The sequence below is a fragment of the Podarcis filfolensis genome, assembly GCF_964270895.1.
Source record: "Podarcis filfolensis genome assembly, chromosome: 1".
In the NCBI taxonomy this organism is placed as follows: Eukaryota; Metazoa; Chordata; class Lepidosauria; order Squamata; family Lacertidae; genus Podarcis; species Podarcis filfolensis.
In genome coordinates this window covers 65908212-65928109 of record NC_139604.1, presented here as the reverse complement: position 1 = coordinate 65928109, position 19898 = coordinate 65908212, and the positions used below count along the sequence as shown (strand labels likewise).

Below are 19898 nucleotides of genomic sequence, written 5' to 3'. Positions count from 1 at the left end.
TCCTCACACTGGAAGCATTTCTGTCTAACACCTGATTTCTGGTGGTGATGCAAACTGTAGTTGTTTGCAGTTGTTTCATGCAGTGAATTAACTTGCTAGTCCCACTGAGTCCCATGGCCTCATTCCCAACAGTACAATCCTGTGCATGTTTTCCCACGTAAGTGTGTATGGAATTGCAGCCTTAGTCTATTGAAACTGCAATTCATTGTGGCAGAAAGTTATCAGGGCTAACCCAAAACATGAAAGTTATCAGGGCTAACCCAAAACACTCTGTCTCTACCTGAGACAGAGCAGCAAACGCTGCTCCTGGCCCCCTTCCCCAAATCAAGGTGCACAGCACCCAGGGCCAGTCATGTTATCTTGGGACATGATGCTGAAAATCCCATAAGGACCTCTCTTTCACTCCCTGGCAGGGAAAATATAACAATAATAAATTAAACAACTAACCATTTGCTGCCTTTTCAGGATATCAAATGTATGATGTCTGAGCTGGCTGCTTTACTATGCCTAATGGTAGGACAAGGTATGTCAGTTATCCAGGGGCAGATCTACACTGCGGGACTTGTTCATTATCCACACCATACACTTAAAGTACATGGCTTCCCCCCAAAGAATCCTGGGAAGTGTTGTTTGTTAAGGGTGTGGGAATTGTAGCTCTGTGAAGATTAAACTACAGTACCCAGGATTCTTTGAGGGAAGCCATGACTGTTAAGGTGCTGTAAATGTGCTTGAAATGTACAGCTACAGATCCCAGGTTTGGCAAGAGAACAGCCAAGATCTTTGCTTGGGGTACTTAAATGTTCTTTTAAAACCTGAATTCAAATTGTGGCCTGCTTTATGCTACTTCGTAAGTGTTACTTATGTAAAATGGCTCATGGCTATCCTATTGCCAACAACTTCTGGAATAAGAAGTCATCTGTGCAATTTATCTGCTACATCCAACATAACTAGCCATTTCGCTGCTACTGGAATATCTATACACAATGCGAAGGAGAAGTGGCACATGCCTCATTTGTGCAATGCCTCTATGCAGATAGAATTACTTCTGCTGTCCCACCAGTTTTACCCTACAGAACTATGTCATGTAACCACACGCTACAAAGATTTAGCAAGATAATCAACATAATTTGGTTTAGCAGGAAATACATTATTCAAACTATATCAAAATCTAAAGATGAACATCCGGTAATTGAATCCTTAAAATCAGTAAACTCTGTACATGGAATAGGATTTATTTTTCTAACCCAAACACTGAAGGAAGCATTGATTTAATTCCATGATTAACGTTCCTTTCAACTAACTTAACATGGATAAGTGGTATCTCAGATTACAAACGCTTTGGGTTACAAACACTTCAGGTTACAAAGTCCGCTAACCTGGAAGTAGTACCTCGGGTTGAGAACTTTGCCCCAGGATGAGAATGGAAATTGCGCGGCGGCAGCAGGAGGCCCCATTAGCAAGTTAAGAATCAAGTTAAGAACGGTTTCGGGTTAAGAAAGGACCTCTGGAACGAATTAAGTTTGTAACCCAAGGTACCACTGTACAATGCCACCTACACTTAAGAGGACAAATGTAAGCACAGATATCTGAAGGAAAATTCATGAAAACCAACTGAGCTTCAATCCAAGAAATTAAGTGCAGGCCTGTGGTGCTAATTTAAAATGTCAAGGTTGAACTAGCCCTGGAAGCCTGAGAAATACTATCTAGCAGAAGTAGACCCAAGTAGGTTCCCTGAACAGTGGTAATGACCTCAAATGGCTGTCAGCCTCTAGAATGCCCCTTCTTTCTCATACAGTGAGGGGGAAAGTATTTGATCCCCTGCTAAATTTGCCCGTTTGCCCTCTGATGAAGAAATGACCAGTCCATAATTTTAATGGTAGGTTTATTATAGCTGTGAGAGACAGAATAACAACAGGAAAACCCCTGTTCTTGTCCCTGACATCCTTGGACAGCTCTTTGGTCTTGGTCATGGTGGCTACTTTGGAATCTGCTGGATTGATTGCTTCTGTTGACAGGTGTCTTTTGTACAGGTACTGTAATGAGCTGGGATTACAGGTAAGACCTCTCCCTTACAGCAGGTGCTTATAATCTCAGCTGGTTACATACAGTGAAGATACCAGGTAGCTTGACATCTGGCTGGTTGATAGGGGATCAAATACTTATTTCACTCATTATAATGCACATCAATCTCTGACTTTTGTCTTCTGGGTTTCTGGGGGTTTTCCTGTTGTTATTCTGTCTCTCACAGCTACTATAAACCTACCATTAAAATTATGGACTGGTTATTTCTTCATCAGAGGGCAAATGGGCAAATATAGCAGGGGATCAAATACTTTTCCCCCTCACTGTATGCTGATAAGACGTTCACTTCAGCAATCTTTCCCACCTAGTCCTATCTTCATTTTCTCTTCTTTACAAGTTTGCATGTATTTCATGCTCCCTCATATGGTGTTTTCCCTTTCTGTCTATTTGCCCCCCAAAATTCTCTAAGGACATTAGAGAAATGGGAAGGATAAGAGCAACCACCGCTAAATAGTATTGCACTTTCATCAATCATTCAGTTTGTTTCATTTATACATCAATATCCACAGCATATCACCGCATTGACTCTATGAGCAACAGCCATAATACTATAAGTTACTAATTACTGTATTAATGACTATTAAACTTTTTTTTTTGCTGTTTTCATGTGTCAATTGCCTTCCATACCCAAAATATGCCTAGTTCTTACACTGCTTCCAAGCTCTCATGATTTGCAAGGTTTAAACCTCTGCATTGTTTCATTTGCATGAAAGGAGGGACATAAAATCTTTTAAATAAATAAAACCTGACAATTCTTTAAGAATGAAAGGTGTATTATTACACATATATGCAGCTCCATATTTTCCAATAAAATAAGCATCAACACCCACTGTCAAAGGATAGAAACAGACTGCCAGTATATCCAACTGTGCAATGGGATCATCCTCCACCCCTACTCAATTGTTTTGTATTTTCTCTACTGTAAAATCCACCAGGATGGAGATGAGATACTTGAAGTGGAAGCCACTCCAGGTCTGACATGGCAGTTGTTGCACATTGCTGAATCTGTCAAATGAAGAGCAAGCACAAAAGGAATTTCCAAATGCAGCTGCTATTTCCCATTTGTTAAATCCTTTTATTACACCATATAAGTACACAGCTGGGAAATACTATAGAGTGGGAGTTAAAACAAAATATTTTGGCTTCCAGACATTCAGAACACACAAAGGACTCAGTGAAAAGCAATTCCTGATATCAAAAGGGAGTGAAAGTTTGAAAACATTTCTAGTCAATGTGTAGGGTTTGGTGGTGGTTGTCTTTTTTTAAATAAAAAATAAAAAATGATAACATTAAAATTCAATATAGTATATGTTACTCTTGTTATAACTCAGAAGTGCTGCATACAAAGAATGCTGGAAATGACTTGTATAGTAATTTTTTCAGGCCCATTTCCATATTCCACTTTCTTTTTTTAATCTCACACAGCTGCATAGGGTAGACACTTTAAAACCTCTATTCATATGTTATGAATTGGCCCCAATATGTAACTCTTCACATGAGTGATTTGCTCAGAAGTGCAACATCTCCTAACATGTCAGGAAGCATGCAGTGGCGACTTCAACAACAAAAGATCTGTGTATCCCCAGCAGTTCCACTGTGTAATGCTATGGATGCATCTTCCATGGCTAAGCTTATGGACCTGCCTCTTCATTCAGATTGTCAGAGGAAGAGAAGGGCAGGGGTGCCCACTACCGCAATGTGGACATGTGACGTCACACGCACACTCCTGCACATGCCTCTGCCTCTGCATCTGAGCACCCACCCGGAAAGGGTGCCTTGCTGGTTGGATGTAAAGGGTGGAACTGAACAACTTCTCTCTTGGAGGCAGCACTGTTTCTGCCTGCTGGCTTTTCTCATTGATTTGTGGGTGCCCGGCCCCCAAAATTATATTATTGTGGGTTCCCAAGCACCCACAGCCTCCTGGAGTTGGGTCCTATGGAAAGCGGGGACTGATTGGTGGCCACTCTGAGATTCTGAACTTCACTTTCTGGTGAGGTTTTATTGCTGAATTCAGACCTAGGGCTTAGGCATCTGACTTTGGAGAATGACTGATAACTACATGTCCATGACTATAGTACCTATGGATTCTGCAATTTGTATTTATCATTCATAATTATTTGTCACATCCCATTTATATCTAAATCTGCTTACAAAGAATATGCAAATTACAAAATGAAACTACAAAATAATCATAACACTCCAGCACGAAGATAACAAATCAATTAAAGCAGAGCAGTCCTTAAAATCATTGCCCAACGAATCATTTAGGTCTTCTTCACACCTAAAAGCACTTCTGGATCTGTGGACAAGCAACTCTGGGAGAATTTTTGGAGTGGTGTTTTTCCCCCAATGTGCCAACCAGAGAGAGATTGTTCTTAGCTAATTCCCATGTTATCAGTTGCTTACATTAAAGAAACCTTTAAATGTGTTGCTGGTTTCTCAGTCACTGTCTGTGGTAGGTTTTGAGCTGCTGGGGCTGTCTGGCAACCCTGAACAAGACATTTTGTAAAGATATTTCTGTAAACAGAAAAAGTGGACATGTACAGGTTTTTGAGGTTGCTTGCAGACATCTGCAAAAGCAGGTGGGGTTGCAGTGACCCAAAAATCCAAATTTGTAAGTCTTGCACAAAATGATAGCTATGAGTAAAAATAAATAAATTCAAATTTGCTGTCAGACATGGAAGATTATAAATGGGGAAAATGTTCTTATAATTCAGATTTGTAAAGGGGTTTTGTAAACCTGTTGGATAGTACTTGCCCTTAATAACATGTATAATGACAAGGTATTGTTTTCTCATTCTCTGTGCTCCTTGCTCTAGGCTAAGCACGATAGACATGAAGATAAACAGCACTTTTCAGTGTCACTTTGACACCCCTGTAGCATTCGGTGTGAATGGTTTTAAAGTTGTTTCTGCAATTGTAAGAGAAGTAGAACTGACCCCAAAAGCTGCAAGAATAAAAACATCAATTTTCAAGGAGAGCCATTGAAACACTACATGGCAATTCACACCTCACCATGATTAAGGAATACCTGGAACTGTGGAAGACCAACACAAACGCTTTTTATGCATTTTCCCCACCCCACCCCTATGTCAGGGTGTATTTGATCCCGCCTGTCAATTGAAGGTTAAATGCTGATGTCAATCCCTAAGCTGTTGTATTTCCCCATTAGTTCAGATATCGGCCACTTTTTCTGACTGATCGACATTTATAATTTCAAGCAACATGATTTTTGGTTTTTTTCCTGTAAGCTTCAGGAATTCAGTTTCTGCTTAGGACCAACTACTACCACTCACAGGCAGTCCTCACTTAGGTGAAGAATTATGTACAGCCTACTGGATCTCTCCTTAGGGACATGTGGTTAACTACTAATGATTTTCAGGAACTTTATCCAAGAAGGCTGGAGTATTTTTCAGAAACAAGAAAAGTGAAACCAGAAAGCTAAGTCACTCGAGCAAAGTTCATGCACCTGTTTCAGAAATCTGATAATGGGAGAGTAACTTGTGGCTGTTTCAGCTTCTTGAAGGAACAGCAAGTATTGACATGAAGTTGCGTCCCACCCACCCCCACCCCCACAAAAAGAGAAGTAAATCTGGAGGAAGATTTGCAAATACATTGAAATGTAGATTCAGTGCCACACCGTCCCCCCCCCCATCCCATCTCCTTTTGAGTTCTTTACTATTCCTCTCTCCACTTTTCAAAGGACATAAAAGGTTCAGTTACTGTATAAGATATATGTTTGATCACATTTAATTTTTTAAGCTCCTAACACCTGGCTTCAGGGACACATTTTTCTCTCATCACACAGCCTGAGTAGATAGTTTGTACCTTGGGGGAACACAGCAGGTCTGGGAATCCTATTAGGAGTTCTCTCACAATTATGGGGAGGGGACAGATTTTATCCAACTATCAGCACATCTGCTGCTGTGTATCTGAAGTTTGCAGATTAACAAAGAGATAGAAATAATTTCCCACAAACTGATGTGTCACACGCAGCCTGAAAGAATGTTCCCTCAATATGTTTTATACAAGTTTCATTGTGTTAACCAAGCCGCTCTAGAGAGATGCCCTCCATTTAAGCACTGGGTGCTTTTGTCCAAAGTCCAATTATAAGTATGAAGGATGAGAAGGAGATAGCATGGCTTTTGCCATTCTCTCCTCTTCATTGCCAAGTAAAAATTACATTATTTAAGGTGTTTGATCATTGGTCCTGGAAAGAAGGTAGGTGAGACAAGAGTCACCTCTGCAGTGCAGGACTCCACTGGCAGGTCTGAAACCAATGAACTTAAAAGAACAACACATCAGTCATTAGAGTCAGTCATCTGTGGTCTGTGGCAGGGGTAATGGTGTTCTGAGTTGTGAAACCAAACTAGACATGAAGTTATCTGCATGGTGAACGGGGTGGAACTCTTATCATAGCAGTAAGATCTCATACTGGGAAAGAGGCAATTAGCTTTGATGAGCTCAAATACACTTTAGAACAGCCTTTTCTAACCTCCAGGTGCTAGACTACAACTTCTACCTGCCCAGTCAGTATGGTCAACAGTCAAAGACAATGGGAGCTGTAGTCCAAACATCTGGAGGCTGGTGGAAGCTGCTTTAGTTCCCTGAAGAAATTAGCATTACATTCAAGTTTATCAGCTCAGCCATCACTGACAGAGTCTTCATAGCCGTGACCACAAACACAATACAATATTGATAAGGTGAATGATGCCAAGACTTAAATTAGGAAACGGAAAGAAAATGATGATAAACAGGGGCAATTTCCTTTTGGCAGTGAACTAATCCCATGACTTCATTCAAGAAGACCTGTATACATATAAGAGGAACTGCTTAGCTTACTGACATTGATCTCTTACGCACTGTGTCATTTCAGTTTGAAAATATCATGATTAAGAAGAGTTGCCTAAAGCAACACTCCAAAGGTTGTCACAGATTTAGGACATACCATTCTATGCTGGGTTGAGATAACACTGTTCCAGTCAGCGTCTTGTTGGATTGTAGTAACTAGAGTTGGTAGCTCCTCGGAGTGAGGTTTGTTGTGCAATAGGGTGTGTAGAGGCAGATGGGAAGCCACAAGCTCTTCATTGTTGCCTTCTTCCTGCTCCTGTGATGCTAAGTCCTGGGTTGTTGCTTCCTCTCCATCAGCTGCAAATGGAGAGGTGGCCTGCTTGGAAGACATTCTTCTACAAGATAAGAAAAGGAAATACACAGATGCATTCTATTAAATTTAAAGACTAGGCTGCAAATACAACAAAAGGAAAAAAATAAAGTCAAAATAGGGATAGGTCTTTTGCTTGCATAGGGTTTTAGTGTTCTGTTGGGAGCCACCCAGAATGGCTGGGTTGGGCAGGGTATAAATAATAAAATTATTATTATTATTATTATTATTATTATTATTATTATTATTATTGCTACCGCGTCCAAAACTAATTTACCATCATATCCCTAAACTAAGTGTGGTTTGCCAAGAGCCCAGGAGCAATATCAAAGGAAAGAATTAGTGTATGTAGTGGCACACCAGCTGATGCTGGCAAAATGCACTCCTAGGCATTGATATCTCTTGGGTCTCTAGTGACAAGGATGGATAAAGGAGCATCCCTCACCTTAACAAAGGCTTGATCAAGACTAGGGGTAGGCAACCTAAGGTCTGGGGGCCTGGATGCGGTCCAATCACCTTCTCAATCCGGCTCACGGACGGTCCGGGAATCAGCATGTTTTTACATGAGTAGAATGTGTGCTTTTATTTAAAATGCATCTCTGGGTTATTTGTGGGGCATAGGAATTCGTTCATTTTTTATTTTTTTCAAAATATAGTCCGGCACCCCACAAGGTCTGAGGGACGGTGGACCGGCCCACGGCTGAAAAAGGTTGCTGACCCCTGATCAAGACACTACTGCAAAAATAAGAATTTGGGGTAGCTGGATTAAGTTCTCATCTTTCATGTGAATTTCAGATTCAAACAAGTGAGTCCTCTGTGACTTAAACCCAGAGAAGGAAGTGGTTGGTACAGCCAGAATAATCATATTGAAATACTAGAGGTATGTGATTTCTCCTACCCTTGATACCATAAAGGCTCCTAATGTAAATACACAGTTTTTCCTCACAACCCAAAGGTTTTTCCTGCATGTTCTCTTAATTTAAGTGAGCATGTGAGAACTGCCTATTTGAGCATTTGTACAATTAAGCCAGAAAGCCAGTGATCACTTGATTATGGAATGTGTTCCCCTTGCAAAACAGAATCTATAAGCCACTATCTATGCTGCTCCAAATAAGCCCTATGATATATTTGTAGAGCATAATAAATAAATAAAGGATCTTCCTCTTGAAGTTTGCATTACTTGTGTTCTAAAAATTAAGTTTCTAAAATAGTTTTCTATTTCATATTGTTCCTTTGCTACAAGGTGCAAAGAATTTGGCATACAATCAAATGTATTGGATCAACGATAAAGGTATGCATTTAAAATCTCCGCTTTATTCTAAGAAGAATATTTGATCTTATCTTTTTAAGCCTTTTCCACAGAAGCAGACTCATGATAATGTTCAAAAATAATTATTTCAATAAAAACAGAAAATAAAAAAATTTAATTTATGAAGAAACAAGAAGACACTGTTAAGGTAAACTAACAGTTCAAATATATTGATGGGGACATATACTTAAGATATTCTTAAGAAAATTTAGAATATCTTTATTGCGAAAACTGCATCAATAACTCAAGAATGAGGTTTCCACCTTAATTACTCTTTAATAATAATTGATTTCATACCATTTCCTTAAAAATGCGCAAATCAGTTAACAGAGGAAACCACATGAGCATTTTTCAAATTAGCAAATCATTAACTCAGTAGTACTGTTTCTATAGACAAATAATTACTGATTAAAGAGGATGGAAATCTGAGACTAACAGTTAAATTTACAGATCTGACACATGCTTTCATGAATATTACAGTGAAGGAAATATCAAGTGTAAAGAAAAATAATTAAGTTAATTCCAATTTAAACAGTAGTTTTTAATGTAACAGGCCAAGTTTCACATAGGATTTAACAGCTAATGCTAAATTTCTCACAATTAATGAGAAGAATCAGATTTAGTATCCTACAGTGAACAAAATTATTATTGGTTCAGCTAATCTAATTATATACATTTTAAAATAGAAGTATTACAGGCTGTTTGACATAAATCTGAAACATATCAAAACAGTGATACCTGTTATGCAATAATAATCATAACAACCACAAACCTTACAAATAATTTTAATGCTGACCTTTAGACCGTGAGTGCAAACCAAAGTACTGTCAATGACCAGAATTATCTTGATGTTATCACTGTATGCACTACACTAAACTAACAAAATAGTTGAATCCTGGAGGTTTATTTCAAACAGTCAGGACGACAAAAAAAATTCTCCAGTTTCAAATTCTAACTACTGCAGGATATTTTAACCATTACATTAGTGTTGCAGTCACAGGATCCTGACATTAGAAAGGAATAGGTCAGGACAAATATTTGGCATCAGTGTGCAAGACATACTACCTTATTTTAAACATGAAAGCTAAATGTACACTATTCTGATTACCAGCACAGTACAATTGTGAATAAATCTCCAGTGGTTTTAAGGCAATGGTGCATTTAAAACAGTTCTTAGAAGACGATTCTATTCACTTGAGCATTCGCAGGCATCTTCCAATTACAAACAGGGCTGACTTCTTCCAGAAGGAATAAGCTCTGGCTGCTTTTTTCAGTTTAAATTAATCATGACACAAACCCAGAAATGAAAATGTCTCTTAAGAATAATTCCAACTACAAACTGCACCAATGAATAACAGTGCACAATCCTAATTAAATGCAACTGTGCAGCTGTGAAAATAGGTTAAATCTGTCCAAAGCTATGAGATGGCTTTTAAAGGCTGGTTTGTTAGGGGGTGTTTTCTTAAGGAAGGCTGGGCTCTCGGTCTTAATCAGCCAATAAATTATTTCCTGCAATTACATTAAATAGAAAATTATCTTCAAATTGGGAATGTTAATTGAAAATCAAAATTCAGAGTGAAGTTTAGAAATTACATGCTGAATATAATTAATCTGGAAAGACTTCACCTCCGTTTCATAAACAGGATTTGGGTAATTCCTCAAGTGACCGTTCTGAAAGCTACCGAGTTAACAGTGCAATTACAGTGGAAACATCTTTTCTTTCCATTTCATATTTGTTTATTTATACATACATATGTCAGTGTTGATAAGGACGCATTAGTAAACAAATATTCAATGCACAGATAAATACACTTTAAACAATATATCTACTCAGGATACTTAAAAATAAATGTTAAACAACATGAAAATGTTTTTTATCATAATTGCAAAGTTTTGCTACAAATCTAGTATATCTGTGCAGAAACACTTATATGCCCAGCTTTTTGTCTGTTTATCTATCTACACACAGACACATAATCTGCAGGATAAGACAGCACCAGATCCTGAAACTTCATAAGCTATTCCTATTTTTGTCACTGACAATACTGCATGTATCAGAACAGAGGATTCGAATCTGAGCATAATCTACCAAGAAGTGATGGTCCACCCATGATGTCAGGTGAAGCAACTGCCTCAGATGGCAGGAAGGCTTCCAGTAGGTTGCACAGAATTGAATGCGACTCTCAGGTATTTTTAAAAAAGGGTTTCCCATCCCTGAAATACTGAGTCAGTGTTGCAATAAATACAGTGGTACCTCGGGTTACATACGCTTCAAGTTACAGACTCCGCTAACCCAGAAATATTACCTCAGGTTAAGAACTTTGCTTCAGGATGAGAAAAAGAAATCGTGCTCCAGTGGCGCGGCAGCAGCGGGAGGCCCCATTAGTTAAAGACACTGCTATATTTATTGTAATGAACAAAATAAAAACACCACACCAAATACTCCTGAAATATGCTCTTTAGCTGCACTTTTGAAACTGCCTGAGCACTAAATAGAGCTATGGGTACTGTACGAACTTATGCTATTTGCACTCCAGCTGCTGCACTTTGTCCCTATACGGATAAGAATTATACCAACTAGAGAAGGGAAGGGAGGAAGGAAGCGGATCCAGCAGGTAGACCTATCCACCTGTCAATCAGCTGATGCCACAATGATATCTGGTGACTTAAAAAAATGCAAATGTACAGACCGCAAAGTGCTGACAAATCAGCTGATTGCTGAGTTTTGTGAATCCTGGTCCACAGTGGGCCATAAGACCTGATGATTAGCCAACTGTACTTGTGAAGCCCCATAAAAAGTGCTTTGCAAGCCCTTGCCAAATGTGATGATCGGCCGACTTCAAGAGGTTGCAAAGCCAAGTTTGCAAGGCTTTGCAGGTGCCATCTTTCAGCTGCTTATTTGTGCCCGCAAAACCCATTTTGGCACAGCGATGTCTTTACCTGCCTCGTACCAGATGTCAGATGTAGGGCCAGTGCCAAATAGCATGATGTGCCAAATAGGCAGACCTATCAAGTCTAATTAGGACCATGGGCCAAACGTACCCCACCGCTGAGGTACAGAATAGGCAGTCTGGGTGGGTTTAAAAAACAACAACCCCCCCAGGGAGAAATAACGGGGATAGAAGACGGGATGCCTCGATCATGACAAATCATGAACAGAAGGAGGCATGCTGTTGGAGGCGAGGGTGGTTTGGAGCCCTGGAATACCTGCTGTGACTACTTTGCAAGCCACTTTGAGGACAAAGTCGTGGGCATTTGTGTCAAGCTTAATGCTATTGATGTTGCAGCATGCCATGAGGTATTTTATATTTTGAGCTTGGGGTTCCCTCTGTTAAAACCCATGGGCAATGTGGTGCCCTCACACAGACACACCCTTTTGGCTCCTCCCATGGGCCCCCTGCCTCTCCCAATTCTTATCAGTATTTTTAAAATAAGTGTTTCTTTGCTTTGAATTAGGCTACCTTGGGGGGCGGGGGGTTGAGCATCACCAGTTATGTCGCTATTTTGTGTTGCCCTCAATGGTTTTTAAGATTTTCAAATGGGCCATAAAATTTAGAACTTTCCTAAGCAATTGTTTCATGTTGTGGTACAAATTTAACCACTGAAGCTGCAATTTGAAGGGAGGGGCTTCTTAACCCTTTCCCCCTTATGCCGTATTGCTGCCCAAAACCACTCTACACAAAATTGAGTTATACTTTTATTGTTTTACCCAGTGAGATCAAGCCAGCTTTGGGAGAGGGATTTTCAGCAGGAGTGTGGTACAAGAGGGAAGGGAGAAGAAGCCTATTTCTTCCCACTGTGGTCTTCCCCTTCAAACCTCTCTTTTTTGGGGGGGGGGGGGTACTGTTGAAAAAGAATCACAGAACCATGTGGAATAATGAAGTTCCATTCTAGAGAACAGGGCCAGTAAGGGGAGCACAACTGTGATCTTGAAGAACTTACTAAAGTTTGTAAAAACAAGTTTATGACCATCTACATCTGGGCGAAATCTGTGGTCCTCCAGATGTGGTGGCAGTAGATTTCCCATCATGCTTCACTAACAGTCATCTTAGCTGGCAGTGAGGGGAGCTGTAAGTCCAGCAACATCTGGAAGGGCAAGAGTTCCCCAACCCAGATCAACATGATCCTAAGGTATTTTCTGGCATCCTCAGTACTATTTAAAAAAATAAAAATGCAAATCACCCTTATTCTAAAAGTGGTTTGACATTGTGCCACTTTTTCGTTTACCTAATATTATTTTTGTGCGTAACAAATTTATAATGACAGTGAAATCAGTTCTTTTCTAGAAGTTGTTTTTTCCCAAAAAATTATTTTTTTAGAAAAGAATCCCTCGCCACTTATAACCCCTGAAAATAGGGATTTATAATGGAAGTGCTGACACAACCCTAACTAAAGCGGCGCAAATGGTGCTGCTATAATACACAAAATCAAGTTCTATTATTCTAAACTCTTCTCACTTGTGGGGTTTTTCTTTACTGTGCTCCCAGACAAACTGCTGAAGCATGAAAAATTTAAATGCAATCAAATGGATCCAATTCCACTTTCCTAGAAACAAGTGTCTACAGTGGTACAGTCGTAAAAGGAGAGGCATCCAATTTGTCTGATGCTCGTTTTAAAAAATCTGTTTATAATACTGTGCAGTAGAGGAATAAGAGGAAATTACAGCCACTGCATTAAGTGACTGTCAGGGGGGATACATTGTATGACATTGAGGGGACATTGGAGGGAGGTACAAAAGCATTGCTGTAATAAACTGTATGACACCATGCCATGCTGAGATGTGAAGGGTCCCCACAAGATAGATACATATATACATACGTACATACATGCATATAAACGTACATACATAGGACGCACCGGCCCATAGGACACACCTAGTTTTTTTGGGGGGGAAATAAAGGGAAAAAAAATTATTTCCCCCCCCAGGCGGAGTTCAGCGCGCCCCAAGCTTCTGAGTGCCGACAAGGTCTCCGCAGGGGACTTGTCTGGTAAAAGCTGCTGACCCAGGTAAAGACAAGACTTCGCAAAAGTAATCTTCATTCCTGTCCCTTTTGTGAGAAGCCTGAGCTTATAGAAACTTTCCATCCAGTGTGTTTTTCAAATAATCCAAAGCGCACTTTCAGAATTCCTAGATGGCATTTGGAATTCCCACAACATATGGGGGAAATACCTCTAATACGTTATCCAATGAATGAACAAACAGAAACAAAATTCACAATGTCAGTAAAAGTGTTCTGACAAAATAATTGTGTCGTGATACTAACAGCACTCCTCTTCTTGGAAGCCATCTATTATCCCTCATGTGGAAAGGCTGAACTGCAAAGCAATACAAAATACTGTAGGCTGTAGGAACGTGATATTGAAATCAGGTCTTTGGGGGCCTCAGTCTAGCATCCTTGCCCAAGGAACAATTTGCCAGATATATTAGTCAGGACATTTCTTCAAACCCAGTAAATATTATACTGTTAGAGCCAGCAATGATGGCTTGTCCTCTTATCATGGATGACCTGCTACAAACCTCACATTTCTTCAATTAACAACCTGGTCTGGACTGTCACCTTCTTTCAATCAGATATCTGTTCTTGCTCTCTGCACTACTGCTTTGATTTCCATTCCTGCTCCTAGGCCTGGTTTTAAACCATAAATTTCTCTCTGCAAAGTACAGAACTCTAAAATCACCTACCTCCACTGTTGAATCAGGTTTCCTTACTAAGCTATTCAACATTAACACCTAACCACTGGTATCTGCAGCTGGACCTGGTTAAGAGTTCTGGTTCCTGAGTCTCTTTGGGTCTGATCTTACAGAAAAGGCCTCAATCCTTCAGTTAGCATCTATGCCCCCATCCATTTAATACAGGGACCCTCTGCATTAAAGAGGCACCCTCCAAATACTTTGGTCTACAGCTGCATTCAGGTGTGGGGCTTAGTGCTTATATTAGTTGTAATGCCAGCACTTCAGTATCATTTTCTAATGTTACTCTTCACACTGTTGCATTATGGAACCATGACTTTTTCATCAACATACTGCCATGCTGTGCTAAATTTTAAATGATGGGAAAGAACCGTATGCTGGGACACTGCTACAAATTTTGCCAATACAATACAAAACTCCCATGATTTCTAAGTTAATGGGATTGTTGTTGTTTTTTCCTGGAAATCATTGACATGGAAATGAGCACTAAACTTCCACCAGATTTCCAGAAGTGGGTTTTACATTGTGTGAAAGATCACACAATATGAAGAAATTATCAGGGAAGGATATGCCAGGAAAAGAGAATGAAGTGCTGTTTGAACACAACCTACAACTCCCAACATACGGTACCTGACTGCTAGCAATGGAGCCTGGAGCTGATGTCCTAAACATCTGGAGGGCACCATGTTGGCTACCACTGGTTTAATGGATTCAGACTCACACTGCACCAGGTAATATAAAAATGCAGATGCTAATGTTCCTAAGACTCAAGAGTGAACTATACCACTTCAGTCTGCAGTGAAAGATTGTGGATTTTAATGTTACCTCCCACCAAAAAAGAAAAAAAAATGTAATAATGAAATTAGTGAATTAGAAGGAACATTTCCCCCAACCTTCTCCATGTTGTGTTATTTTTCTACTTGCAAGGTAAGGTGATCTTATGGAGTTGTTAAAAATGTTTTGTGCACCTGTGAATTTAATGGCACTGTCTGTTATGTACTCCGTCACTTCTGTTCCATGAATAGATCCAGACGGGTGTAGCTTCACTTGTTTCAGCGAATCAGCAGTCATTTATTTTGCTCTGGAAGCAGCTCCACAAATCAGACATAGAAATTATTTGCTACATCTGTGCCCTAGAAGAATACCCATTTCCAGGAAGCATGGCTTAATTAGAATGAGAAAATGGAAATCTTAATCTTGGTGCCAGATTATTTGGAACCCTGACTCTGCCAAAATGTATTATCTAGCCATAAATTCAGAAACATAATGAATTGCTGAAGTAATGCTCTAATCCACCTGACATTTAATAACAAATAGTTACTTCCTTAAATTATAACGCATGGTATCCAATTACAAGGGGCATACATGACAGGGACGAGATCGTACAGGAGTGGCTGTCTATACAGCAGGATTTGTATCCTGACACGTAATTCCCAAACAGAAAACTATGAGAATGATGTTTGGTTCAGCAGTTTGCACAAGGAATTCTGTAATTCTGTTAGTTGTTTACTTCTGGTATCTCAGCATTTGGCTGTTTTTCAGTAAACTCATGTAAGGCTACAACCCATAGCTATGTCTACTCAGAAGTCCCATTAAATTCAATGGGTCTCACTTCTAGGTAAGCGGGAGTGTATTATAAAACAGGTATAATAAAAACAGCTATAAAAAAAGAAGAGTATTTACTATGTTTAGATGTGTGATGTGCAAGGTGGGGAGAAGGGTGGGGAGAAAATTCTCTCATAACTAGAACTCAGGGCCATCCAATTAATCTGAAAGCTGGAAGATTCATGACAGACCAAAGAAAATAGTTCTCCATCTTCCACACTGTGCCCCCATCAAATTTACTTTATGCAACATTCAGACACCAAGTCCTGCTTTATTTTACTCTCCCTGTGCCCCTGGCGTGGTTCCACCGGTTGAATGGTGGGGCCAGTCCTGAACAGTGTAGAATACATGAAGGTAAGTAGAAAGTGGGGTAGGAGTGATGTCATGCATAAATTGGGAGGCAGGGCGGTTTTTCAGGTCAGAACGCAACACCCGATGTGCTGAAGACTAGTGAAACACTGATCATACAACTCAGAACTCCAGAAGTTAATATTTTCTGCAGTTTATATTTAGCTGATAATATTCCTGTCACTTTATTTATACAGCCTAAGCTTGTTCTTTGGGCTGGAGCTCGTATGCCTCGGAATGCTTTGACTCATGAATTGTTTCTCCTGATAATGTTACATCATGTAACTACCTCTGTTTAAGTGGTTAGTATTAGCTTCTCTGTGCTGCCTGCCTTTAAAGTCGTATGACTCTGCCATGTGTCTCTGCATATCTGATTTCTTACTGACACGCACACAGATTGAGAGAAAGACAGACAGAGCCTTCAGCTAGAAATTTTCTAATTGGGAACAATAGTAAGGGTGCTGGCAACAGACTGAGCAACAGTCCTTGCTCTGCTTTTACTTGCTTCTTTGGCAGCCATTGTAACAAAACAGAAAGTATACATAAAAACTGTATAGACCATTAGTATTAAAAGGGGGGAGTCAGTTAACCACTACTTTGAGTTCTAGGTAACATAAATAATCACCTGCCCTTGTTGAAGTTCTACCAAAAAACCCCAAAACCCTAAAAATCCTTGGATTGTTATATTTTGAGGCAATAGCCGAAAATAACTGCATTGTTTTATCCCTGGCACGTATGCCACCCTAGGCTCCTTTGGGAGGAAATGTGGGAAATAAATTTAATAAATAAATAAAACAGCTCTCAAGGAAACTCAACAGAACTGTTTTTGAAGAAAAGTAAACAAAAAAAATCTTAAATTATGTGGGGTTGTGAAAGATATTTGAAATCCATATTTCTTCCAAATTTATCAGCTGAAGGTACCTTTATGTGCTTTGTCTCATCTACGTGGCTTTCAGGAGTGGAGTAAAGCTGAAGCGACAGACTGCATCACATTAAGACACAGTCAATGATAAATATATATATATCATGCAAAGCACTTCTTTCTTCTTAGCAAAACACTTTTCTTGTCCAGTATCTTAAAAACTGATTCCCAGCACTTCATTCCACATCTCAGCAATACCTTTTGTTCCAGATCAGCAAATAAAGTGTCAATTTCAAGCATATCTGTAATCACTTTCTAGTAAAACACCAAATTAGTACCTTTGTCCAAAATGAAACAATGGGTGCTACAGTGCAGTTGCAGATTGTTAGTTTACTTTAAAGCCTACTATGCAAGCATGGTATTTCTGATTCAACAGAGGTTACACAAGCAACAAAGCAGTTAAATATAGGTGCCAAACCACACTGCCAGGAGCTCTTAGTACTGTGAGGCAGTGTTACCTGACACCTTGCTGAACGTAAAATTACTTGTTTCTGCAACTGAGGACAATCAAATTGTCACCTTCCATTGTAATAATGCACAACTGGTGATCAGCTAAGTGCAAACATAATTACCACAAAGCTACTAAGAGAAAATGTAAATCTTTCTCAAGAATAAACACATCCGTCCAGCTATGCAAAGATGTCTTCATTTTAATGTCCAATAGCATGTGCAAATTCAGATGCTAGCAAATGAGGGGAGGGCATCGTAAGAATACTTTTGTGTTGCTATATTTGGACACTAAACCTTGTAGACAGCCTCCTACGGCTCAGGGGTAACATGTAGCATGGGCATCACAAAAGACACATTTAATGATAATGATTATAATTTTCTCTACCATCTATGTATGCTTACAGACTGTGATACAGAGCCAGGCCTGCCTGTTCCCATATCCCTCAACTGTCCCGATTTTTCATGCAAAGCACAGTGAGCATTTTGGGTGCCATGATCTCACCCCAAAAACTTTTTCTGGAGCTGCAATTTCATGTTGGTCACATGACTCATGCAGCCCCAGAAGTGTGTGTCCTGGTTTTTCACACCCTCAAGGTGTTGGAAGATATGCTGTTCCCAAGCTCAGTAGACTAGAGGCAAAACCAGCACACACTAGAGCAGAACTTTCCAAACTTTTCATGTTGGTGAAAACTTTTTAGACATGCATCATTTTGCGACATAGTAATTCAGCTTTACCAGCAAACAGGAGGTTGAACAGCCCTGGGAGGAGCACGGGGAGCATTCGCGCAACACAGAGTTTGAAAAGTTCTGCACTAGAGTGACATTGCCTTCTATCTGAGACCTTATTTCTAGCATTCAGCACTATCAAACTCCAAACTAAAACAACTTGCTGATTTGGTGGCCAAGCTCTGTAACAACTCCAGTCAGTCCTGTATGAGCATTCTGTCTGATTTCCTAGCACTCTCTCTCTCTCTCCGTGTGTGTGTGTGTGTGTGTGTGTACACACACAGAGAGAGACACTCACTCACAACTGTACTCCTCTAGTGAAGCAGCCCTGACATATTAATGCCAACTGCTTGTAGCCCATACTGTGCGACTAATGAGGGTGCTGTACAATATTGCAAACTAAACAAGTCAAACATTAACTTTGACCAAGTAATTTCACCCAGGTCATTGTTGCCTAGTTTTGTTTTTGTTTGCTTAATTACTAGAATGCACATATGGATGTTTACTTCTCCAGATTAATATGTTGATCAACTGCACACATATGCAGGTTTTCAAAATACACTTTAACAATACAGTGGTATCTTGAAATAAAGGAAAACTCAGTACACTAAATATCTATGAGTCAACTTCAAAACACAGTAGGCTAGGCAGGCAAAGTTAACAGTGCCCGCCTTCATCTTGGAATTTGTGACTTGGGCTAAAACAGCCTTCAGTGAGTAATAAAAATAGCTCTGTGCCTCACATTTACTGAACCACACAACATGATATCTTACAGACATCCAGGACCATTCTTCCCTAGAGAGACTGAAGACTTTTACAGACCCTGCACCAGATTCACTAGTGAAATGTAATTACTGTTAAGAATAAAATATAAAACTTTCCTGAGTAGAAACTGACCTCCTGTATAAAACATGCAGTATATTAAACGGCATCTCTTTTAGTAGAAAAGACAACAAGGAACTTCCACCGGTAAAATGTGCACTGCTTAGCTGAAGAGGAAATTTGAGGGTTTCCTCACAATCTCACTTCCATTAATAAATGACATACTTCTCAGAACAACAAACAGATGGCATGTTTCTAACTGCCCTCAAGACATGCAAATAGAGGCAATAAGTAAATAGCACAAGTAGCATTAAAGCTGATATAAAAATACCCCCCCCATTTCCCACAGTTATAAACAACACACACAACCTGACAATTAATCTCCCACTAAACAGAACATTAGTACATGGAAATGATCAGCGGTGGCTGGTGCTCACTGGGGCTTGTAAGGCAGAAGGCAAGGAGATGGACAGTAGATGAGGTCCTGCCCAATGATGGGCAGAGTGAACTAGTTCTAGTTTTTTCTCCATCCTCCTCCCTGATCAGTTGTACAGGCGCAACACTACTTGGTTGTAAAAAGGCAGACGGGTGAGAGATGGATGGGAACAGACTGAGGTTGGTGGGGTAATACCCTATTTGCCCTAATGGACCAGCTTCTACCAGAAATTGCTGCTGTGGCCTAGCAATACTTAGGAAATTTGATTTTTGCAAATTCTGATTAGTATGTGAATCCAAACTTAATAATCTACTAGTTTTTGGAACTCCTGAATATTCAGCTGCA

The 19898-nt window shown here is 39.8% G+C and overlaps 1 protein-coding gene across 50 annotated transcripts in view; it reads right to left on the bottom strand.

The window, feature by feature from the left end:
• Positions 1–19898, bottom strand: part of SOX6 (SRY-box transcription factor 6) — a 443885-nt gene that overhangs the window by 255635 nt on the left and 168352 nt on the right. For 46 of the 50 annotated variants that reach the window (XM_083589534.1, XM_083589547.1, XM_083589512.1 and 43 more), the window contains one exon: positions 7031–7268. The exons of the other annotated variants lie outside the window; for them this stretch is intronic. In XM_083589534.1, coding sequence (XP_083445660.1) covers positions 7031–7264 — 234 coding nt within the window. In that variant the 5' untranslated portion in view covers positions 7265–7268. The remainder of the gene's footprint in view (positions 1–7030; positions 7269–19898) is intronic. 50 annotated transcript variants of the gene reach the window in all.